General features: G+C 41.0%; 1 protein-coding gene across 1 annotated transcript; it reads right to left on the reverse strand.

The window, feature by feature from the left end:
* Positions 1-7,825: 7,825 nt before the first annotated feature.
* On the reverse strand, positions 7,826-23,224 carry LOC121648831. Its single transcript, XM_041999258.1, has 9 exons — positions 23,193-23,224; positions 22,765-22,878; positions 18,923-19,036; positions 17,667-17,780; positions 16,837-16,950; positions 10,338-10,451; positions 9,507-9,620; positions 8,676-8,789; positions 7,826-7,958 (listed from the first exon to the last, which is right to left on the reverse strand). The coding sequence occupies exons 1-9, from the start codon at positions 23,222-23,224 to the stop codon at positions 7,841-7,843; spliced, it is 948 nt and encodes a 315-aa protein (XP_041855192.1). The 3' UTR covers positions 7,826-7,840.
* Positions 23,225-26,618: the final 3,394 nt, after the last annotated feature.

The raw sequence follows: 26,618 nt of genomic DNA on the forward strand, positions 1-26,618 counted from the left end.
AGTTTGAGTCCAGCAGAAGTGCAGAGATCTGATCGTATTTGGAACTAAGGCTGTGTATGTTTAATTGACCGCCTAGTATTCCCTTTGGTTTACACTTTACGTCCCTGTTACGACCCAGACTCAGGGGTACGAGGAAAGGCGTAACAAAAGAGGCGTTGGCCAGGTCTTAAAGGAAAACAAGTACATTTATTGTGGTGAGCGGAACAGGAAGAACAAAAGTTAACTGGCGGCACTTAACAGATGCTGGGGTTAGCGAAGCTGCCCAAACAAATGAACAAAACAAAACCACTACTAACTCAAAACCAGCCAGTCAAAACTGAAAACAAAGTAAATATAACCTGGCTTGCTATGCTAATAACCGGGATGAGGCAGCTCCAATGAACTAAAAGGAAACACGTGTTACGTGACTATCTAGCCCAGCATATACTAGTTTTAACCTTTAACTAACTGAAACACTTGCCGTAAACGAAAGGAGGTATAATAACTGAAAGCGAAGCCAAACGGGCTTGATATCTTACACAAAGCTACCGGTATAACACCAAACAAAAACTCTTAGGCCAGGAAATCAAACAACCAAAACCAAATAATCTTAAAGCCTGATCTATCCAAGCTATTCAAACTAGCCACCAAAACAAAGACACAGATTCTCTAAAGCACTGACACCAAATCCGAAGGCCGGGAGCAGACTGCCTGTGTCAACAGTTGCTCCCCGACTGACGTGGGACTTCAGGCTTTATTTCCTGGAAGGAACTTTCCGGAGCTGTGATAGGTCCAACCGCCTCCAATAGGAATGGGGAAAGCGGCGGTGTGTCCCTTCCAACCAATCCCATGCAGGAGCCAAGAGCGGAGGGTTTGCACTCGGGATTGGAGTCAGGTGTTGGCAATCAGCTGGCGTAACAGTCCCAGAGCACACAAGCGTGATTGACAGTTTGAAAGAATAAATGTTGCTTTTGTTTTTGTGCAGCATGACAGTCAGAGCCATCTGAGCGCATTTGTAGCGTGTTGTCTTTTCCCCCACCGAGGTCGGCACGCCCCGTGTTAGCTGCCGCTCCATCTTCCGACCAACAGCAAAAGCCCACGCCACCACCCACAGCCTCGCGGTTAGTAGCCGGAGTTGTTTCCGGTTCAGTCCTCGGATGGGGATCTGTCAGGCGGGGTGACTCACCGGTGTGGCCGCAGTCCGTTGTCTTTACACGGGGCTCCGATGCACTCCGCTCCCCGTCATGACGTTGCACCGTGGGCCTTCTTTTAAAGGAAAGAGATATTTTGCACAGAACAATGCAATTAATCACAATTAAATGCAACATGTCATGCAATTAATCCTGATTAAAAAATTTTTTATGATGATTAAAAAACTACATAACTTAAACCCATCTAACACTTTTATCTCAAGTTTTCGAGACATTGATGACAAACGTACCTTTTGTAAAACTGAACTGGAAAGTGTAGCTCATTCGCACTTGTTATGAAACTGGCATCCATCAAATCCCCTGGTCGTGACGGTCTTACAGCAGACTTTTATAAATTCTCTTGGAACGACGTTAGACTCCTTATATTTCATACAATACAGGAATGCTGTTACGACCCAGTTCAGGGGTATGAGAGGCGTAACAAAAGAAGAGAACTGCAGACAGATGTTCATGACGTAAGCTAACAGAACTTATTGCAGCAAGTGGAAATGGAGAACAAACAAATGGTGGTAAATTAAAAGTGTCGGGGTTAGCGACGCTGCTCAAAGCAAAAACAGAAAATAACCACTATGGTCTAACTCAAAATCAGCCGGTTGAAAGCAAAAACCAGAAATAATCAAACAGGGGGACGGAAACTGGCCTACTAATCTAAGTTAACGAAGAGTGAAGCAGTTTCAGTAGCTATGCTGATATAAAACTCTACATACAATTACAATTACAAAACTAACCTAGCCCAGCACATTCTAACTTTAACAACTAACTAATTAACAACTTTAACTAATACAACTGAAAGAAAAGCCAAAAGGGCTTTACGTATTACCAAACACCAAACAAAGATAACAAAAAACAAGACTGTCAGTCAGCAAAATGAAGAACACAAAAGCCAAACAGTTTTAATGCTGTTGGAAACAAATACTAATCTTGCTTCTCAGAACCACCAACTAAGCACACGGTCACAATCAAGTTCACAAGCCAAGGGCAGCCTGTCTGTGCAAACAGTTGCTACTGACTGAGCTGTCGCAGCAGTCTTTTACTTCCTGGTGGAAGGCAGCAGGAGCAGGGATTGGACCAGCAGTTATCCAATCAGGCGGGTGAAGGCGAAGGTGTGACAGTACCAGCCGACTCCAAACAGGCAACAGAGGGCAGGCGTTTACCTGCAGGATGAGTTCCAGGTGGAGGCAATGAGTGGCAGATGTAACACATGCATAGAAAAAAAAAGAATTACTGCCAAGCATGAAACAAGGGCTTATAACACTAATCCCAACACATGGTAAGGACAAAGACTACTGGACACCCTGAGACCAATCACACTATTAAACACAGAGCAGAAACTCTTATCAGGAAACTTGCAGCAAGACTTCAGACCGGTATAAATCAGATCATCAGTGAAACACAATCTGGCTTCCTTGGTGGAAGAATAATTTACAATAACATCAGGTTGGTCCTGGACTTCACTGCCTACAGTGACATGTTTACAGGAAGTGGCTACCTTCTCTTCCTGGACTTCTAGAAAGCTTTGATTCAGCTCAACATCCTTTCATTTTAGAAACGCTCACAGAATTTGGCTTTGGAAATAAATGCATTGATCTAATTGATATGCTACACAATGACATCAACAGCTGTGTAGCTTTGGAGCCCGGTACATGTCGGAGGTTTCCAGTCAGGAGGGAATCAGACAAGGATGCAACACCTCACCCTCGCTGGTTATAATGGTCGCTGAGCTGCTGGCTATCAGTCTTACAAACAATAGGGTTCAAGGTATTAACATTTTGGACAGAAAAATTTTGATAAGCTAATTTGCAGACGACACAACGTTGTTTTTAGAAGATAAGAGAGAAATTCCCATTGTACTTGAATTTATGAACCAGTTTTCTAAGACACCAGCTGTAAAATAAATTACTGATAAATGTGAGATATTTGCTCTACATGACCAAACAGCTCAGTCAGTTTGTAATATCACAATTAAAACTGAAGTAAAATATTTGGGTATCACCATCACAAAAAAGAAGCTAGAGAAAAAGGGAGCATGTAAAAAATATAGAACAAAATGAAATATGTTCTTAATTCATGGCTTCAAAGGGACACAACTATTTGTGGAAGAGTGCTCCTAACTAAGATGGAAAGTTTATCAGGTTATTTTTCCTGCATTCTCACTGGAAATCTCTGACAAAATAATTCAACATATTAACAGCATTAATTTCAGCTTTATTTTGAAAAATAAATGTCACTATATAAGGAAAGCAGAGTGAAAACCAGCAAGGACGGGGGTGTAAACCAGGGGCGGTTCTAGGATCCGAGGTTTAGGGGGGCTGAGCACCCAGACAGGCTAGAGAAATTTCACCGTCTTATATATTTTAACACAATTTCATTCCCACATTTGTGAAAGAAAAGCAAAACACTTTTTGGTAAATTCTGTGACGAAACCATCAAATTTGATAAAGGTTGTTTAAATGCTGAGCCACAGCAGAAGAGGAATGGATGGATATCTTTTACCGTTATTGAAATATGACAGTTTAAAATCAATATATTTTAGAATGTTGTTCACTCTCTCCCACTCTAGCCCCACTCAAAACAAACTCTCACAACTCCTACAATTTCCGTCGTAGAGACATAAATTATACATCAAAACGGAGGAATCTGAGTGGCTACGAAGAGAACCAAGTGTGACAGAGCTGGGATTTACAGATTTTGAGCTATGCCTCTCCAAGCGAGGATAAGTCTACTTCTTCTCCCATAAACTTCCATTCAAATCTGGATTTTAAGAGGAAAATGTAAATTATGTTCGCATTACAGTAAAATAAATCCCATCCCTGCGTTCCCCAGACCCTCCTGGTGCTCATGGTGAAAAAATTATTTGGATATCTCATATCCACAATTTTCCTGCGGCTTCTTCCGGTTTGTGGGCGTGGCCAAAATTTGTGGGCGAAACTTCCGGTTTGAAGCCGCTGTCGCTTGGCAACCGGCGTATTTACTTTACAGTATTATATTTTTAATGGTTCATGATCTTCACTTAAGACATGATGGCGAGATGGGAGCACAGTAAAACAGTGATCAGAAGAGGCGATATATCGTTGCCCATTCCCTCCTCAATTACGGATTGGGAGGATGAGGTAAAGAAGTGGCCGAGAATAACTTATGCTAACATCTTTAGCTACGTACTCAACGCAACGGATTGCGATGGTGAAGCTATGCAAAATATGAAGAGTGCCGAAGCATACCAGTACCTCCACAGCAATAAAGTAGGGCCCGTGTTGATTAGTTGTGTTGGAGAAGACCTGGTGTACCTTAAAGCCAGCGTTGAGCCCAGTCAAGCCCTGACTGTGTCGCACCACCAGGCTTGGGTTTTGGTGGAGCTGTCAGGTGAAATTCAGACAGCGGGTTGTACCTGCATTGCAGGTGCTGGGCGCTCCTGCAGCCACGCTGCTGCCATCATGTGGAAGGTTAGTCCAGTGTACAGTACAGGTCATCACAGGGTTCCTACGCATGTTGTAAACCTGTGGCAGTTTGTTGAACGTTCCTGATTAAGCGGCGTCTTCTCTTTGCCGGTGGTCTGTCATAGCCGAGAAAAAGCGTCGGATAAGGGTAGTCATCCGATGGCTTTTTGTTGACAAAATGAAAAGAACAGACATACAAGGTCTTTGGAGGCTTTTTTAGGTTGAGATTTTTGAGCCAATTAATTTTCGCTTCCTCGTCTTTTGGGAGTGGATAGAAACTGTAGATCTGCGGACACGGGCAGTCAGCTTTTCTCTTCCGCTCATGATCTGGTTCAAGGCACTCTGAATTAAGCCACTCGTTTAGTTTCCGCTGGTTGTATGTACAACCACGCACAGCACACGATGTTCCTGAACTCCGGGACATTTCGTTATTTCTCACTTTCTAACAATCGACCGCTAACTTTAGCCTGTAGCTCCCGCCGACCAACTCGAATCTCCCCAGCTAAACAACCGCTACTTCCGGTTGCGACGGAAGTTTCGCCCATAACTGTTGATAATGGCGCCCCCTATGAACCGCTTCAGGAAAATTGTGGATAGTTTTCTCTTAATGAAGAGTTGTTAGGGAGGTGCGTAGAGTGATTGGAACAGTGTAGCTCTGGTCTCCTCTCTGTGTGCCTGTTAACAGAGTTTGGGGCATCGTCATGACAACTCACTGAGCTCTCAGCTGTTAGGAGCCAGCTGACCTTTGACCTAATTCATTCAGTTTTATTAATCCAGTTTATGGACTTCTCACCTGGTTTTGTCCTTTTAATGAGTCCAGGTATGTCTCTATCCTTTTTTCCTGTCTCCTCCTTGTCCTTCTCATTACAACAGGCCACATGTCCTCCTTTCTCTCCTCCTCTGTCTGTCCTCTCATCATGTCCTTTGCTGCTCAGTTACATGATGGACTATGTTTCACTTGCCAATTCAACTCTGTTTCAGCTCTTTCTGCCTTTTACAATGATTTGTTCTACAATCCACCAGTTCAGCACATTTAATATTCAGTTTCAGCTTTAAATACTTTAGCTATTTACTTCAGCTTCATGATTACTTCAGCTGACACTTCAACAAGCAGATTTCAGCCATTTTCAGCCATGTTTAACTATCTTAAGCGAATATCAGGTAAACTTTCCACCATTTTAACTACATTTAATCATCAGTTTGAGCTTTAAATCCTTCCAATTATTGACTTAAGCTTCATATATATACTTCTGCAGCAACCATAATTCAGCCCTTTTCAGCCATCTTCAGCAATCTTAATCATATTTCAGTTCAACCCTTCACCCTTTCAGCACCTTTTAACTCCAGTTTGAGCTTTAAATTCTTCAACTTGTCACTTCAGCTTCATAAATACTTCTTGAACAACCATTTTTAACCATTTTTCAGCATTTCAGTTCAATCATTCAGCATGAAAACATTCACACGTTCTGTTGTGCTAATAACAGCTTTTTCTAGACGACTCATTCTGATACAGCAGCTCCTCAACATACACAAACAGTATGGATGTACATGTGAATGATGTGTTTCATATCTAATAAGAGATAAAAACACTGATACGCTGATCCAACTTACAACAACTTATTACTTATTCTTGATAGACAAAACATTTGATCTCACACTCTTACCTGAACCTGGCTCTGTTTTACAAAAACAAACATTTTATGTCCATGATGAGTCTGTGTCTGTACACACACACACACACACACACACACACACACACACACACATACACACACACACACACACACACACACACACACAGACTGGTTTCCGTGGGGAATGGGGACCAACTTTCTCATCATCACTTGTGGGGACCACCCCTTCTGGTGGTTTTACAGACTAACAAAAAATCTGGTATACTATTTGAAGTGTTATCATCCTATACACAGCTTCAAATGACTGAATTTCAAAAGTAAGTTCATCAACCTGTTTGGATGATGCTTAATGGGGACTCATTTACTTTCTAATAAACATGGCAAATGGGGACCAGATTTACATAATATTAGCATATTTTACACGTCAAAACTTACCAAGTGGGGACCTTCAATTTCTTGAGATATTTAGTCAGCCATAACCATATACTGTACTCATTTACCCTGTCAAATAACTGTTTATATTTATTTACTACTTGTCTTTTTTTTTCTTTCTTTAACTCCTGTACTGTCTGTTTATCCTGTGTTTATGTCTGTAAACATTTCTATTTGTTTGCTGTACTTCTGCTGCTGCAGCATTGCAGTTTCCCTAATGTGGGACAAATAAAGTTTTCTATTATATTGTAGATTAAAATTAAATCATCAATAACTTGTACAGACATATGCAACAGACATGTAAAAATAGATTCTATGGAAATCATTGCAGAATACCTTTTATTGACCTGCAAACAATAAGCTATTCAATCACCAAATGATGAAAGAAATAAACTTATACCCCCCCCCCCAAAAAAAAAGAAGTTTTCCAGGTTCTTTATATAATATTGAACAGGTGAACATGCACTGAAAGTGCTTACAGTCTGTTTTTTCCTGAACATTTTTTTAAAGTGGTTTCTTTCAATTGACTGCAAAGCAGCTTTTTTTTTCAACAACTTTTTTTTTTGTAATGTACTCAGTTATAAACACCATCTTTAACATAAAATGAAACTTTACAGCTGACTGCAGTTATTTTGCTGGCATTTAACTGAAGATGCTTAAAAAAAAAAAAAAAAAAAAAGGATTGCCAGATTTCTAAAATGGATTTGGTGTTTCTCTTTAAAAGATTCTTTTCAGTGTACTGGAGGTATTGAACAGTCTTTGTAAACAAATATAAAAAGCATAACTAAATATAAAAAGCATGACTACAGACAATTGAAAAAATGTCCTTCCTTAACTCTAAATTAGCAGTGTTGCAGCTTCTTTTTGTTTGTTGTTATGCGGTTGTGAATGTAGAATTTGACATTCATCCATGTTCTGTTTTTCAAAGCAACTGGTTCAGCCTTTAAACATTTTTCACAATCGTACTTTCCTGGTACAGTGAAAGATTTGATGAAAGTCTTCAGGTGTCTTTCCACAGCCTGTACTTCTTCTGGGGTCCAAGGAGATCTCTTCACTGGTTACCAAATCTGTCTCTGAGAAACACAGTGCATAAGAGAGATTAGAATAGAAAAATAAAAAAAATGTTTGTGTGGAACTGTATCATAATAAATTACCTGTTTAGAAGGTCTTTCATCCTCAGGGCCACCGTTGGGCCGCTGTGAGCCTGAATGAGGTAGCGGAAGACTGGAATCCATTTGTGTCTGTTCCACACTTGCTGTGGTGGATGGCTGGAAGAGTTAACAAAGGGTTGTTGGTACACAAACATGGACAACCAAGTGCTTCATCCACGGCTAATATTCAAAACAACACAGTAAACATTTATAATCAAATCCAATCATCATGAAAAGAAATAATGAAGAAAAGCCCTAAAATACATTAAAAACCATATCACAGAAAAATAACCAAAACATCCAAATTGCTCAGGTATTCCACCTGTTTTGGTGTTTAGCACCAATCAGACATGAGTCATGGGGACCTAACACACACTCAGTTACATGTCCTTATGGGGACTGACTTTGCTCCAGCTCTTAACACACTAGTTTACACTGGTTAATGTGTGCTGTGGGGATGCCGTAAGTGTCCCCAAAGAACACCCAATAAGCACATTTAGAACTGTAGCCTTTCATTAAATTTTACCCAGATGAAGCGTTGCAGCTGCTTTTCTACATACAGGACACTGATTGCTGCTGTTTACGACATCAGGCCATCAAATGCCAATCAGACCTACACCATGTCAACACATCACAGAGTTAGGTCACATCTGACCCTTCCCTAGTTTTCAAATCCTGCTCAACTGCACCTAAAACCTGCCACAGGGACATTGTAGCTGTCCAAAAACACAGATTTGGTTACCAAATCTGTCTCTGAGAAACACAGTGCATAAGAGAGATTAGAATAGAAAAATAAAAAAAATGCTTGTGTGGAACTGTATCATAATAAATTACCTGTTTAGAAGGTCTTTCATCCTCAGGGCCACCGTTGGGCCGCTGTGAGCCTGAATGAGGTAGCGGAAGACTGGAATCCATTTGTGTCTGTTCCACACTTGCTGTGGTGGATGGCTGGAAGAGTTAACAAAGGGTTGTTGGTACACAAACATGGACAACCAAGTGCTTCATCCACGGCTAATATTCAAAACAACACAGTAAACATTTATAATCAAATCCAATCATCATGAAAAGAAATAATGAAGAAAAGCCCTAAAATACATTAAAAACCATATCACAGAAAAATAACCAAAACATCCAAATTGCTCAGGTATTCCACCTGTTTTGGTGTTTAGCACCAATCAGACATGAGTCATGGGGACCTAACACACACTCAGTTACATGTCCTTATGGGGACTGACTTTGCTCCAGCTCTTAACACACTAGTTTACACTGGTTAATGTGTGCTGTGGGGATGCCGTAAGTGTCCCCAAAGAACACCCAATAAGCACATTTAGAACTGTAGCCTTGCATTAAATTTTACCCAGATGAAGCGTTGCAGCTGCTTTTCTACATACAGGACACTGATTGCTGCTGTTTACGACATCAGGCCATCAAATGCCAATCAGACCTACACCATGTCAACACATCACAGAGTTAGGTCACATCTCACCCTTCCCTAGTTTTCAAATTCTGCTCAACTGCACCTAAAACCTGCCACAGGGACATTGTAGCTGTCCAAAAACACAGATTTGGTTACCAAATCTGTCTCTGAGAAACACAGTGCATAAGAGAGATTAGAATAGAAAAATAAAAAAAATGTTTGTGTGGAACTGTATCATAATAAATTACCTGTTTAGAAGGTCTTTCATCCTCAGGGCCACCGTTGGGCCGCTGTGAGCCTGAATGAGGTAGCGGAAGACTGGAATCCATTTGTGTCTGTTCCACACTTGCTGTGGTGGATGGCTGGAAGAGTTAACAAAGGGTTGTTGGTACACAAACATGGACAACCAAGTGCTTCATCCACGGCTAATATTCAAAACAACACAGTAAACATTTATAATCAAATCCAATCATCATGAAAAGAAATAATGAAGAAAAGCCCTAAAATACATTAAAAACCATATCACAGAAAAATATCCAAAACATCCAAATTGCTCAGGTATTCCACCTGTTTTGGTGTTTAGCACCAATCAGACATGAGTCATGGGGACCTAACACACACTCAGTTACATGTCCTTATGGGGACTGACTTTGCTCCAGCTCTTAACACACTAGTTTACACTGGTTAATGTGTGCTGTGGGGATGCCGTAAGTGTCCCCAAAGAACACCCAATAAGCACATTTAGAACTGTAGCCTTTCATTAAATTTTACCCAGATGAAGCGTTGCAGCTGCTTTTCTACATACAGGACACTGATTGCTGCTGTTTACGACATCAGGCCATCAAATGCCAATCAGACCTACACCATGTCAACACATCACAGAGTTAGGTCACATCTGACCCTTCCCTAGTTTTCAAATTCTGCTCAACTGCACCTAAAACCTGCCACAGGGACATTGTAGCTGTCCAAAAACACAGATTTGGTTACCAAATCTGTCTCTGAGAAACACAGTGCATAAGAGAGATTAGAATAGAAAAATAAAAAAAATGTTTGTGTGGAACTGTATCATAATAAATTACCTGTTTAGAAGGTCTTTCATCCTCAGGGCCACCGTTGGGCCGCTGTGAGCCTGAATGAGGTAGCGGAAGACTGGAATCCATTTGTGTCTGTTCCACACTTGCTGTGGTGGATGGCTGGAAGAGTTAACAAAGGGTTGTTGGTACACAAACATGGACAACCAAGTGCTTCATCCACGGCTAATATTCAAAACAACACAGTAAACATTTATAATCAAATCCAATCATCATGAAAAGAAATAATGAAGAAAAGCCCTAAAATACATTAAAAACCATATCACAGAAAAATATCCAAAACATCCAAATTGCTCAGGTATTCCACCTGTTTTGGTGTTTAGCACCAATCAGACATGAGTCATGGGGACCTAACACACACTCAGTTACATGTCCTTATGGGGACTGACTTTGCTCCAGCTCTTAACACACTAGTTTACACTGGTTAATGTGTGCTGTGGGGATGCCGTAAGTGTCCCCAAAGAACACCCAATAAGCACATTTAGAACTGTAGCCTTGCTGTAGGAGCCATTTTAAGCACTTGTATTTGTTTGGGCACTAGGTGGCAGCATTGGGTAATCTATGGCACTGCTTATTTAAGTGGGAACCTTTCTGCAGGTGACAGGTGTTGCTGGTGGGAAGGTGAACACAGTTTTTGACCGTTCACTGTTCATTGATTGTTCACTCAATTCTTACACCTAATGTTGGACAGAAAATGAAAGACGTTGCTGTATGGATAAGCCACAATCGTGCATTGGGAAAGAGCGGTGAGCCCCGCAATTTGTGGACTTATTGAGCACTTTTAGTAATAAAAGAACAAAACAAACAAAAGATGGTTTGGACTTGGATTTTGTGCACGAGTATGACAGCGACGATGACGCGTCAGGAAAATTCCGATTAGCAATACCTCAGGCGCTTTAAGCAATAGGCTTAGCACCTTTACACTAAGTCAAAAACTGTGGATATCGAGGACGCCGAAAGTTGGATTACCCGCAACAGCGTCTGCGAGGAAGGAACGCCACGTCGTGGGATGGATTATCCGCCAACAAGGAGCTACGGCTTGGATCTGACATCAGCTGGATTACATTGTGGAATCAAGAGGGTGGATCATGCTACATTGGAGGTCCGGATTCCAGGAGCATAAAAAGACGACGTCCGTCGATCACAGGAGACACGGTGGTTGGATTAAGAAACCTGCACAACATCAGCTTGGCATAGCTGCGGATTTCTAAAGGATTGCAAGGAAAGCCGTACACACGTAAGACACTTATCAGGTATGTGTGGCGCTACACTAAACACTAAAAGGACTTCATAATGATTTGGAAGTACAAACTCCACTGCATGGTAACTGATGCAGGATAGACTTTTGGAAGTACTTCAACATCTATAATAAACTTTTGACTGAAAATGGAGATACACGAAACTGTTGACAGGTCCACTGATGGCGGTGCCCCGTCAGCTGATCTCCTGGATGATGTCGACGTGCGGCAGAAGCGCGTGGTTAAGCTAACTGCTAAAGCATTTGCTGAAAGAGTTGAACGCTTACAGGGTGACAGAAAATTCAAATTACAAAAGGCGGGTAATTTGAAAAAACATATTCAAGAGCTTATGGTGGACAATCAAAATAAAACAATGGTTGTTTGTGCTCTTAATGACTTTGTGCGAATATGTACTGGGGTAAAATTTATTCATGATTCTGTGATGGAAATGTTGCCAACTGATGAACAGGAAAAACATGATCTATGGTTTAAGGCAAAAACGATGTTTCATATTGAGTTCATCTCAGAGGTACAAAAATGGGTTTCATGTGTTGAACAAAATGTGGCAACAGAGGTTAAAGACAATATATGTGATGATGGTATTAACCCAGATGATGGTATTAACCCAGATGACAGTGTTTCAAACGCTGCTGCCAAGTGCACAAGCAGGACTGGAAGCAAAATTAGTACTGCTTCTTCTGCCAGAATTGTAGCAGAAGCAGATAGGGCTGCACTTCTTGCTCGCATGGTGTCATTAAAGGAGAAACACGCCTTGGAGGAGCAGGAACTACAATTAAAAAGGAGAAAGGAGCAACTAGAAGTGGAGGCTCTGATAGCGGAGTCTGCAGCTAAACTTGCTGTCTTGCAAACCTTCGACACAAAAAGCCTCTCCAGGACATCTAAAACATCTAACACTATGAATTCGTACCTGGAAAAGGGAATACTACAACAAACACCTGGAATGAGGAAGGATTCAACTGCAAAGGAGCCAGACTCTGCATGTCGGAGTAAGACACAAAGACAATTCTCTCTACCTGCCAATAGCTTACCCTTATATGGCGCACCTACACAGGATGGTCAGCAGAATGCAACTAAACTAAAAGAGAGGAAATTGGAGACTTCAGTGGCGGCCATGAAATCTTCTTGGACCCAGATGGATCAACAGCAACATAGGGATATCATCAAAGTGATGCAAACTCAAAATGAAATAACATCTGCACTAGTAAAACAAAATCAATTGGCATCATTACCGGCAAGAGAAATCCCTTTCTTCGATGGAGACCCTCTGCAATACTTAACCTTCTTAAAAGCATTTGAACAGGGAGTGGAGGAGAAAACCAGTAAACAGGACTGCCTGTACTACTTGGAACAATTGACCCGAGGTCAGCCACGAGAGCTTGTGCGTAGTTGTATGCACATGACACCTGAATTCGGCTATGACAAGGCAAAGCAACTTCTTCAGAGGAACTTTGGCAACAAATACAGGATTGCTGTGGCATATATGGAGAAAGCCTTACTTTGGACTGAAATAAAAACTGAAGATGTTCACAATTTACAAGCTTATGCACTCTTCTTACGCAGCTGCTGTAACGTTATGGAAGATTTGGAGTATATGCAAGAACTAGACATGCCAAGTAATATAAGGAGTATTATGGCAAAATTACCATACAAACTTAGGGAACAATGGAGAACTACAGCATATGACATCATGGAACGAACACAAAACAGAGCTTCGTTCAAAGACTTGGTGAAGTTTATCGAAAGACACGTCAGAATCTTATCAGACCCGATATATGGAGACATTCAACACGTTTCATCTGGAATAAATAGCCTAAAGAATACTTCCAAACCAAAACCATATTCAGGACCTGGAAAAGGAGGAAAAAGCTTTGCTACAACTATTGCACCTGTGGAAACAATAGAAAGCATCAGCAGCTCAAGATCTACTCCACAATCAACAGCTTGTTTATTCTGCACACAGAATCATTTATTGGAACAGTGTCAACAGTTCACAGAACAGAAACACAGAGACAAGATGGATTTTCTGTAGAACAAGAACCTTTGCTTCGGCTGTTTGTATACAGGACATATTAGTCGGAAATGTGAGAAGCGCTTGATCTGCAGGATCTGTGGTAAAAGTCATCCAACCGCACTTCACGTTGATCAGAAAGCATCTGCAAATCAAGATGAAGAGCATGGTAAAGAATCTAGAGCAGCGCAGCTAACTGCAACTCCTGCAACTTGTGGTCATACAGGTGCCGGAAACTACCGCTGCTTACTGCCAATTCTGCCCGTCAAGGTTAAGGCATCTAAAGGAGACGAGGTAATTCATACATATGCATTCCTAGATCCTGGCAGTTCAGCTACATTTTGCACAGAATACCTCATGAGAAAGCTTAACCTGGCTGGAAGGAAAACCCAATTTCTTTTGCACACCATGGGACAGGAAAACGTGGTACCGACATTTGCAGTTTCAGGATTGGAAGTATCTGCAATAAATCATAACACTTTCTATGAACTTCCAGAAACACTCACCCAAAAGAAGATGCCAGTAAATCATGATAACATTGTGACAAAAAAGGATTTGGACAAGTGGCCATATCTGTCAAAGGTCAAAAATCCCACTATTAAAGCTTCAGTGGACTTGCTAATTGGGAGCAATGCACATAAGCTGATGGAACCCTGGGAGATTATTAACAGCCATGGAAAAGGACCATATGCTATTAGGACGACGCTTGGATGGGTCGTTAATGGTCCATTACAGAGTGACAGATGCAGCTTGAAGGAAGAGCGCATCACAGCTACAGTTAACAGAATTTCTGTATGCAGATTGGAGAGGATGCTAAGCGAGCAGAATAACCATGACTTCGCAGAAAGGGCGACCGAAGAAAAGGGGCTGTCACAAGAGGATGAAAGGTTTCTGGAATCTATTGGAGGATCTGTGATACCAAAGGATCATCATTACAGCCCGAAATTACCCTTTAAGAAGGACAATGTGTCACTGCCTAATAACTTTTACATAGCGAAGCAAAGCCTACTAGGTCAACAATGGATCAAAAGGTTAAGGGAACTGAGCGCCTTATCCAAGTTTAAGGTTGAGAGGCATGTTATACCACAAGGATTTGGAAACATTCTGCACGCACAGCTTCATCACTTCTCAGACGCTAGCCAGCTGGGATATGGGACAGCTACATATCTCAGATTAAAAAACAAGAAAGGAGACATCCCTGTCGCATTCTTGGTGGGAAAGGCCAGAGTAACACCATTAAAGCCTGTGACCATACCCCGACTGGAATTAACTGCAGCAGTCCAAGCAGTACGTGTCGATCTGATGCTAAAATGGGAGTTGAGGATCGCACTACAGGAGTCTGTCTTTTGGACTGACAGCACAACAGTAACCAAGTACAACAAGAATGAGGATAAACGTTTCCACACGTTCGTAGCAAACAGGATAGCAGCTGTAAAAGAAGCAACCAGTATTCATCAGTGGCGATGTGTCAACTCTAAGGATAACCTTGCTGACGATGCATCAAGAGGCACGGGAGCCACAGGCTTCCATAACGACTGCAGGTGGATAAAGGGTCCAAGATTCCTGCATAAGTCAGAGGAGAACTGGCCAGCCAATATAGCTGACGCTCCATTGGAAGCCGATGACTTGGAGGTGAAAAGAGAAGTTGTGGTGAATGTGGTCACCACAGAAAGTTTGTCTAATGCTACAGATTATCTTATCTCCTACTTTTCCGACTGGAGGAAGCTAAAAGCAGCTGTGGCACGGTTTCTTAAGATTAAGAGCCTACTTTTGAGCATGGCTCGTCAGAGGAAAGCCTACAAAGCCCCCAATAGAACCAAACAGGATATTGTTTTACCAGGACGAGCCCTATCAGTGGAGGACTTAAGAGATTCCGAACATGCCATTGTACGGTACTGTCAGCAGAAAAGATTTAAGAAGGAAATTGTTGATTTGTCTTCTGCAAAAGGCTGTGCAAGCAGGCAGAGTACGCTCTTGAAGCTGAACCCAAGTGTACAGGACGGGCTGTTTGAGGAAAGCGACTCATACATCAGAAAAGGATGGAGGCAAGTTCAGTACATCTCTGATCTCTTCTGGAAACGTTGGGTTCGTGAGTATCTGCCTTTGCTGCAAGAAAGGCAGAAATGGAGTCATACGAAAAAATCATCTAAAACCTGGAGACATTGTGATTATAACGGACCCATCTGCCCCATGGGGATCATGGCCCCTTGGAAGAGTGATCAAGGCACATGCTGACAAAGACGGGCTGGTACGCTCAGTGCGTCTACAAACAAAGACAAGCATTGTCGAGAGACCTGTCACTAAGCTCTGTTTATTACACGAGTCCGATAATGAGTAAACCATTTGTGGTCTAGATATTTGGACATTATGATTATCACTTGTATTCATGTTAATGATTATGAGCTCCTTATTTTTTTTTTTTTCATTTTGAATTGTCATGTCTATATGCCATTAACAATTAGGGGCCGGTGTGGTGGAGCCATTTTAAGCACTTGTATTTGTTTGGGCACTAGGTGGCAGCATTGGGTAATCTATGGCACTGCTTATTTAAGTGGGAACCTCTCTGCAGGTGACAGGTGTTGCTGGTGGGAAGGTGAACACAGTTTTTGACCGTTCACTGTTCATTGATTGTTCACTCAATTCTTACACCTAATGTTGGACAGAAAATGAAAGACGTTGCTGTATGGATAAGCCACAATAGTGCATTGGGAAAGAGCGGTGAGCCCCGCAATTTGTGGACTTATTGAGCACTTTTAGTAATAAAAGAACAAAACAAACAAAAGATGGTTTGGACTTGGATTTTGTGCACGAGTATGACAGCAACGACGACACATCAGGAAAGTTCCGATTAGCATTTCCCTAAGGCGCTTTAAGCAATAGGCTTAGCACCTTTACACTTGCATTAAATTTTACCCAGATGAAGCGTTGCAGCTGCTTTTCTACATACAGGACACTGATTGCTGCTGTTTACGACATCAGGCCATCAAATGCCAATCAGACCTACACCATGTCAACACATCACACAGTTAGGTCACATCTGACCCTTCCCTAGTTTTCAAATCCTGCTCAACTGCACCTAAAACCTGCCACAGGGACATTGTAGCTGTCCAAAAACACAGATTTGGTTACCAAATCTGTCTCTGAGAAACACAGTGCATAAGAGAGATTAGAATAGAAAAATAAAAAAAATGTTGTGTGGAACTGTATCATAATAAATTACCTGTTTAGAAGGTCTTTCATCCTCAGGGCCACCGTTGGGCCGCTGTGAGCCTGAATGAGGTAGCGGAAGACTGGAATCCAATTGTGTCTGTTCCACACTTGCTGTGGTGGATGGCTGGAAGAGTTAACAAAGGGTTGTTGGTACACAAACATGGACAACCAAGTGCTTCATCCACGGCTAATATTCAAAACAACACAGTAAACATTTATAATCAAATCCAATCATCATGAAAAGAAATAGTGGAGAAAAGCCCTAAAATACATTAAAAACCATATCACAGAAAAATATCCAAAACATCCAAATTGCTCAGGTATTCCACCTGTTTTGGTGTTTAGCACCAATCAGACATGAGTCATGGGGACCTAACACACACTCAGTTACATGTCCTTATGGGGACTGACTTTGCTCCAGCTCTTAACACACTAGTTTACACTGGTTAATGTGTGCTGTGGGGACGCCGTAAGTGTCCACAAAGAACACCCAATAAGCACATTTAGAACTGTAGCCTTTCATTAAATTTTACCCAGATGAAGCGTTGCAGCTGCTTTTCTACATACAGGACACTGATTGCTGCTGTTTACGACATCAGGCCATCAAATGCCAATCAGACCTACACCATGTCAACACATCACACAGTTAGGACACATCTGACCCTTCCCTAGTTTTCAAATCCTGCTCAACTGCACCTAAAACCCGCCACAGGGACATTGTAGCTGTCCAAAAACACAGATTTGGTTACCAAATCTGTCTCTGAGAAACACAGTGCATAAGAGAGATTAGAATAGAAAAATAAAAAAAATGTTGTGTGGAACTGTATCATAATAAATTACCTGTTTAGAAGGTCTTTCATCCTCAGGGCCACCGTTGGGCCGCTGTGAGCCTGAATGAGGTAGCGGAAGACTGGAATCCATTTGTGTCTGTTCCACACTTGCTGTGGTGGATGGCTGGAAGAGTTAACAAAGGGTTGTTGGTACACAAACATGGACAACCAAGTGCTTCATCCACGGCTAATATTCAAAACAACACAGTAAACATTTATAATCAAATCCAATCATCATGAAAAGAAATAGTGGAGAAAAGCCCTAAAATACATTAAAAACCATATCACAGAAAAATATAGAAAACATCCAAATTGCTCAGGTATTGCAAACTGTTTTGGTGTTTAGCACCAATCAGACATGAGTCATGGGGACCTAACACACACTCAGTTACATGTCCTTATGGGGACTGACTTTGCTCCAGCTCTTAACACACTAGTTTACACTGGTTAATGTGTGCTGTGGGGATGCCGTAAGTGTCCCCAAAGAACACCCAATAAGCACATTTAGAACTGTAGCCTTGCTGTAGGAGCCATTTTAAGCACTTGTATTTGTTTGGGCACTAGGTGGCAGCATTGGGTAATCTATGGCACTGCTTATTTAAGTGGGAACCTTTCTGCAGGTGACAGGTGTTGCTGGTGGGAAGGTGAACACAGTTTTTGACCGTTCACTGTTCATTGATTGTTCACTCAATTCTTACACCTAATGTTGGACAGAAAATGAAAGACGTTGCTCTATGGATAAGCCACAATCGTGCATTGGGAAAGAGCGGTGAGCCCCGCAATTTGTGGACTTATTGAGCACTTTTAGTAATAAAAGAACAAAACAAAGATGGTTTGGACTTGGATTTTGTGCACGAGTATGACAGCGACGACGACGCGTCAGGAAAGTTCCGATTAGCATTTCCCTAAGGCGCTTTAAGCAATAGGCTTAGCACCTTTACACTTGCATTAAATTTTACCCAGATGAAGCGTTGCAGCTGCTTTTCTACATACAGGACACTGATTGCTGCTGTTTGCGACATCAGGCCATCAAATGCCAATCAGACCTACACCATGTCAACACATCACACAGTTAGGTCACATCTGACCCTTCCCTAGTTTTCAAATCCTGCTCAACTGCACCTAAAACCTGCCACAGGGACATTGTAGCTGTCCAAAAACACAGATTTGGTTACCAAATCTGTCTCTGAGAAACACAGTGCATAAGAGAGATTAGAATAGAAAAATAAAAAAAATGTTGTGTGGAACTGTATCATAATAAATTACCTGTTTAGAAGGTCTTTCATCCTCAGGGCCACCGTTGGGCCGCTGTGAGCCTGAATGAGGTAGCGGAAGACTGGAATCCATTTGTGTCTGTTCCACACTTGCTGTGGTGGATGGCTGGAAGAGTTAACAAAGGGTTGTTGGTACACAAACATGGACAACCAAGTGCTTCATCCACGGCTAATATTCAAAACAACACAGTAAACATTTATAATCAAATCCAATCATCATGAAAAGAAATAATGAAGAAAAGCCCTAAAATACATCAAAAACCATATCACAGAAAAATATCCAAAACATCCAAATTGCTCAGGTATTCCACCTGTTTTGGTGTTTAGCACCAATCAGACATGAGTCATGGGGACCTAACACACACTCAGTTACATGTCCTTATGGGGACTGACTTTGCTCCAGCTCTTAACACACTAGTTTACACTGGTTAATGTGTGCTGTGGGGATGCCGTAAGTGTCCCCAAAGAACACCCAATAAGCACATTTAGAACTGTAGCCTTGCTGTAGGAGCCATTTTAAGCACTTGTATTTGTTTGGGCACTAGGTGGCAGCATTGGGTAATCTATGGCACTGCTTATTTAAGTGGGAACCTTTCTGCAGGTGACAGGTGTTGCTGGTGGGAAGGTGAACACAGTTTTTGACCGTTCACTGTTCATTGATTGTTCACTCAATTCTTACACCTAATGTTGGACAGAAAATGAAAGACGTTGCTGTATGGATAAGCCACAATCGTGCATTGGGAAAGAGCGGTGAGCCCCGCAATTTGTGTACTTATTGAGCACTTTTAGTAATAAAAGAACAAAACAAACAAAAGATGGTTTGGACTTGGATTTTGTGCACGAGTATGACAGCGACGATGACGCGTCCGGAAAATTCCGATTAGCAATACCTCAGGCGCTTTAAGCAATAGGCTTAGCACCTTTACACTAAGTCAAAAACTGTGGATATCGAGGACGCCGAAAGTTGGATTACCCGCAACAGCGTCTGCGAGGAAGGAACGCCACGTCGTGGGATGGATTATCCGCCAACAAGGAGCTACGGCTTGGATCTGACATCAGCTGGATTACATTGTGGAATCAAGAGGGTGGATCATGCTACATTGGAGGTCCGGATTCCAGGAGCATAAAAAGACGACGTCCGTCGATCACAGGAGACACGGTGGTTGGATTAAGAAACCTGCACAACATCAGCTTGGCATAGCTGCGGATTTCTAAAGGATTGCAAGGAAAGCCGTACACACGTAAGACACTTATCAGGTATGTGTGGCGCTACACTAAACACTAAAAGGACTTCATAATGATTTGGAAGTACAAACTCCACTGCATGGTAACTGATGCAGGATAGACTTTTGGAAGTACTTCAACATCTATAATAAACTTTTGACTGAAAATGGAGATACACGAAACTGTTGACAGGTCCACTGATGGCGGTGCCCCGTCAGCTGATCTCCTGGATGATGTCGACGTGCGGCAGAAGCGCGTGGTTAAGCTAACTGCTAAAGCATTTGCTGAAAGAGTTGAACGCTTACAGGGTGACAGAAAATTCAAATTACAAAAGGCGGGTAATTTGAAAAAACATATTCAAGAGCTTATGGTGGACAATCAAAATAAAACAATGGTTGTTTGTGCTCTTAATGACTTTGTGCGAATATGTACTGGGGTAAAATTTATTCATGATTCTGTGATGGAAATGTTGCCAACTGATGAACAGGAAAAACATGATCTATGGTTTAAGGCAAAAACGATGTTTCATATTGAGTTCATCTCAGAGGTACAAAAATGGGTTTCATGTGTTGAACAAAATGTGGCAACAGAGGTTAAAGACAATATATGTGATGATGGTATTAACCCAGATGATGGTATTAACCCAGATGACAGTGTTTCAAACGCTGCTGCCAAGTGCACAAGCAGGACTGGAAGCAAAATTAGTACTGCTTCTTCTGCCAGAATTGTAGCAGAAGCAGATAGGGCTGCACTTCTTGCTCGCACGCCTTGGAGGAGCAGGAACTACAATTAAAAAGGAGAAAGGAGCAACTAGAAGTGGAGGCTCTGATAGCGGAGTCTGCAGCTAAACTTGCTGTCTTGCAAACCTTCGACACAAAAAGCCTCTCCAGGACATCTAAAACATCTAACACTATGAATTCGTACCTGGAAAAGGGAATACTACAACAAACACCTGGAATGAGGAAGGATTCAACTGCAAAGGAGCCAGACTCTGCATGTCGGAGTAAGACACAAAGACAATTCTCTCTACCTGCCAATAGCTTACCCTTATATGGCGCACCTACACAGGATGGTCAGCAGAATGCAACTAAACTAAAAGAGAGGAAATTGGAGACTTCAGTGGCGGCCATGAAATCTTCTTGGACCCAGATGGATCAACAGCAACATAGGGATATCATCAAAGTGATGCAAACTCAAAATGAAATAACATCTGCACTAGTAAAACAAAATCAATTGGCATCATTACCGGCAAGAGAAATCCCTTTCTTCGATGGAGACCCTCTGCAATACTTAACCTTCTTAAAAGCATTTGAACAGGGAGTGGAGGAGAAAACCAGTAAACAGGACTGCCTGTACTACTTGGAACAATTGACCCGAGGTCAGCCACGAGAGCTTGTGCGTAGTTGTATGCACATGACACCTGAATTCGGCTATGACAAGGCAAAGCAACTTCTTCAGAGGAACTTTGGCAACAAATACAGGATTGCTGTGGCATATATGGAGAAAGCCTTACTTTGGACTGAAATAAAAACTGAAGATGTTCACAATTTACAAGCTTATGCACTCTTCTTACGCAGCTGCTGTAACGTTATGGAAGATTTGGAGTATATGCAAGAACTAGACATGCCAAGTAATATAAGGAGTATTATGGCAAAATTACCATACAAACTTAGGGAACAATGGAGAACTACAGCATATGACATCATGGAACGAACACAAAACAGAGCTTCGTTCAAAGACTTGGTGAAGTTTATCGAAAGACACGTCAGAATCTTATCAGACCCGATATATGGAGACATTCAACACGTTTCATCTGGAATAAATAGCCTAAAGAATACTTCCAAACCAAAACCATATTCAGGACCTGGAAAAGGAGGAAAAAGCTTTGCTACAACTATTGCACCTGTGGAAACAATAGAAAGCATCAGCAGCTCAAGATCTACTCCACAATCAACAGCTTGTTTATTCTGCACACAGAATCATTTATTGGAACAGTGTCAACAGTTCACAGAACAGAAACACAGAGACAAGATGGATTTTCTGAAGAACAAGAACCTTTGCTTCGGCTGTTTGTATACAGGACATATTAGTCGGAAATGTGAGAAGCGCTTGATCTGCAATTTGTGGACTTATTGAGCACTTTTAGTAATAAAAGAACAAAACAAACAAAAGATGGTTTGGACTTGGATTTTGTGCACGAGTATGACAGCGACGACGACGCGTCAGGAAAGTTCCGATTAGCATTTCCCTAAGGCGCTTTAAGCAATAGGCTTAGCACCTTTACACTTGCATTAAATTTTACCCAGATGAAGCGTTGCAGCTGCTTTTCTACATACAGGACACTGATTGCTGCTGTTTACAACATCAGGCCATCAAATGCCAATCAGACCTACACCATGTCAACACATCACACAGTTAGGTCACATCTGACCCTTCCCTAGTTTTCAAATCCTGCTCAACTGCACCTAAAACCTGCCACAGGGACATTGTAGCTGTCCAAAAACACAGATTTGGTTACCAAATCTGTCTCTGAGAAACACAGTGCATAAGAGAGATTAGAATAGAAAAATAAAAAAAATGTTTGTGTGGAACTGTATCATAATAAATTACCTGTTTAGAAGGTCTTTCATCCTCAGGGCCACCGTTGGGCCGCTGTGAGCCTGAATGAGGTAGCGGAAGACTGGAATCCATTTGTGTCTGTTCCACACTTGCTGTGGTGGATGGCTGGAAGAGTTAACAAAGGGTTGTTGGTACACAAACATGGACAACCAAGTGCTTCATCCACGGCTAATATTCAAAACAACACAGTAAACATAACATAACATACAACTTAAGTCTGAAAGTAGATATGAATCAATTAGTTTTCACTTGTTGATATTGAATAATGTAAAATCTATAGTCCCCACTGTGTCTTTGAAATATAACAATAAAATGTAATACATTTAAAAAACATTTTTTGTCTTTTGACATTGATGAAAAGTCTGGATGTATTCTGCAAAGCTTCTCATGTTTTTCTTTAAGTTTACTGAGCATTTTACCTGTGTTCTCCATGGGCAATCTGAGCCTCCATAATCATAGGTTATTTCTTCCCCTTTTTTTATTTCATTCAAGGCAAATAAACAAAGGTGGGGTTTTCCATTTACAGTAATTTTTTTCATTCTGCAGTTTGGTTGTTTGTGGTCATCATTTATGAGTCTACCAAGGGATCCATCTTCTCTTGAGGCATCAATGCTTTAAAGAACAAAAGCAGATAAAAAGCAGAAATTATAAGAATAAACAAAAAACTTGTGCAAGTAATTCACAGTTATAATCTTTAAAAGCCCTCACCACCACGTTTTGCCTTGCCACTTAAATGCAAACATAAAGGCAGCACAATCAGGATGGTACACTCTCCGCCTCCTTTCTGCTTCATCTTCAGTGATCCTTTCTCCCCGATATTCAACTACAAACTCTTCTTTGTAAATTGAAGTTTTTGCAAAGATACCACGTCCTATAAAAGATAACAGTGTGTTCTTAAAAATAAGTTGCTAAAATGTTCATATAACTTTCGGTCCTGGATAGTTTGACTTTGTCAACTATCTGATTTAGTTTGCTACATGATATGCCATCTTACCTTTCACTGCATTGATGTACTTCACCTCTAGCTTTGATGTTTTGTCAGTTTGCGAAATAACATGATGCATTGCATCTTTAATTGGGCTGATACGTGGTGTCATCATAAACTGCAAAACATAACAAATAATCTATAAATCAAAATTTTCATAACACATGAAAACCTTAAGAGTTTCTAATCGCTAGCTTTCTTCTCTAAGAGCTGGACAGCTAACTTTATTGTAACCTCAGTAACAACAACAACAATGGTCAGACACACCTGGATTAATCAGTTCGTCCATTAATGAAAGACAGGTAACAAAGGAGCTGATTTAATTTCAGGCAGTAGTGGAGCTGTGCATAAAACCTAACCATTTCTGTTGTAAAAACCATAAAAATTTTTATCAGGCAAGAATTTGACTGAAAAACTTAAGTCAAACATTTATACCGTGTTTTTAATCGATCCGCTTCAACTAGACCAAATACAGGATGTGGACTAAAACTGCCCAACTGCATTGAAATTAGCATCATATTGTGGTTAAATAATTGGGCATGGTGAATACAGTCAAAACAAACACACATGCAGGACTTGTTGCACGTTTGGCTCATGGTCAAAGGTGGAACAACAACCAAGTGAAAGCTTTAATTGATATAAGTTCAAAAGAAAACATATTCCAGCTCCTAGAAAGTACCTACAAAATAATGCTGTTTTTAAAATAATTAGCTCTAAAATGCTTCAAAGAAGTGGCAACTGGCGACGAGATTCTGACTAGTTAGGCTTAAGTGCAGTGAAAGCCTCCTTCAGCCATCACACACTAGCATGTTATTTACAAAAAAACCTGTACTCCAACCATGCTAAGTGTGACCGCACTTCCAGACTTTCTAATACCGTGGTATACCTTGAAGCCGGTAACCAGCCTATGCTTAACTGATAACGAGTAAACATTATGAATCCCTTGTTCTTCTGTTCTTCCACGAACTTTTAAAAAAAAGGTGACTAATGGGGACATGGCCATTGCTGTCATCGAGTCCTCGGCTATCTGCGTGTGATTTAGGGCTAATGACAATAAACCACACCATCAATCTCAATCATTTTAAGTGAAATTCCCCTGCCTACTATGAAATTAATGTTTTATCACTCTACACTGCAAAATTTAAAAGCAACAGTTATCCAAAATTTTTGATAAGAGCGAGCTAGCTACCTAGCTAGCTAAACGTGTTCTCGAGGAAATCACAAAAGGCAGCCAACAATTATATGTCATCAATGCATAACTTAAATAACAAAATGTTAGTACTTACGGAGATATTTTTAGGTTGCCACAACTTTCGTCAAGTCCTGCCTCATTTAATCATCGACTGCCCTTCGAAGGCTTCGTGAGAAATTAAGCTACTGCTAACTAGTTGCTACTTCCTGCTGTTTCAAAAATAAAAGCCTGTGAAAGGAAGTAAAAGTTAGAACGAAATATAACGTGATTTTGTTCATTCTGAGACATTTCCTAGCTTTTGAAAATGGATAGCAAAGAATATTACAGTTCTTTTAAAATCAGATTTAATGGTGGTGTTTCTATTCAACTGAATTCAGAAAATAAATTAAAAAAAAAAAAGAACCCACCGAGGTCTGCATCTCAAAGCTGGAGCAGTTAGCATTAAAATGTTTTTTCTTTACATATGTTTAACTACAACATTGTTCTAAGAGCATAATATTGGACAGATATCCTGTGAAAAATTCTAAAATTCCAATTTTTACTTTAAAATTCTGTGTTCTCTGTGTTTACTCTGCAAATGTTCTGTTCCACATCAGATCAGCAACTTATAAAAGGTTTACTTTTTTTCAAATAGATTTAAAACAGTACTGAAGTATTATTGAATGGGCTGTAGCTCGGTGGATAGAGCTGTAGATACTAGCACGATGCACCTATCAATATAGGTGCTGTGTGAATGGGTATGAATGGGTGAATAAGACATGTAGTGTCAAAGCGCTTTGAGTGTTCACGTGAATAGAAAAGCGCTATACAAATAAAGTCCATTTACCATTTACCATGTAATGACACAGAGGAGTAGAAAAAATGTATTTATCCATTTTCACTTTCTGTGATCAACATACAACCAATAACAGCAGTAGTGATCGAGCTGGCTCTGGAATCACTCCTAGTGTGGCCAGTTTTAAATACCTGGGTGTGCTCATTGAAAACAAGTTGTCCTTTAATGGAAACACAGACATGAAGATATGCAAACTCTATGTATGCAAACTGGGTCCGGAAAGGTGTTGACCTGCTTGTTGAGGTAAGACAGTAAGAGTCTCTCAAGGACTTTCATGAATTGAGAAGTCAGAGCAACTGGTCTGAAGTCATTTGGTTCACATGGTTGAGTTTTTTTTAGGCACTGGAACAAGGCAAGATGTTTTCTACAGCACAGGAACACTTTTATGACTCAGGATGGTGTTGAAAAGGTGCTGGAGAACTGGGCAGAGTTCTTTTAGATTAGATTAGATTAGATTAGATTAGATTAGATTAGATTAGACTTTATTATCTCACAGTGGAGAAATTCACTTGTTACAGCAGCTCTTGTTATAGAATAAAGTGCAGAAAGACAGAATAAGGTGAACATGCATCACAGCAAGAAGGTGCAATATAAATTATTTACAAGAAAAAGTCTAAGAAAAGCAAAAATATGTACCATTATAAATATAAAAGATATATATATATATATATATATATACAGCAGTGGGAATGAAGGACCTGCGGTAGCGCTCCTTCCTACACTGAGGGTGTCTCAGTCTGCTGCTGAAGGAGCTGCTCAGCCCCTCCACAGTCTGGTGCAGCGGGTGAGAGGTGTTGTCCATGATGGACGTGAGCTTGGCCAACATCCTCCTC

Source organism: Melanotaenia boesemani, chromosome 2, assembly GCF_017639745.1.
Source record: "Melanotaenia boesemani isolate fMelBoe1 chromosome 2, fMelBoe1.pri, whole genome shotgun sequence".
NCBI lineage: Eukaryota > Metazoa > Chordata > Actinopteri > Atheriniformes > Melanotaeniidae > Melanotaenia > Melanotaenia boesemani.

What these genes read in the sequence shown, in the direction of transcription:
- LOC121648831 (XM_041999258.1), bottom strand. Translation starts at nt 23,224, where the DNA reads ATGGAGGCTCAGATTGCCCATGGAGAACACAG. An exon ending in ATGAAAGACCTTCTAAACAG is followed by an intron (nt 9,621 to 10,337) that starts GTAATTTATTAT and finishes TAACTCTTCCAG; the next exon opens with CCATCCACCACAGCAAGTGT. An exon ending in ATGAAAGACCTTCTAAACAG is followed by an intron (nt 8,790 to 9,506) that starts GTAATTTATTAT and finishes TAACTCTTCCAG; the next exon opens with CCATCCACCACAGCAAGTGT.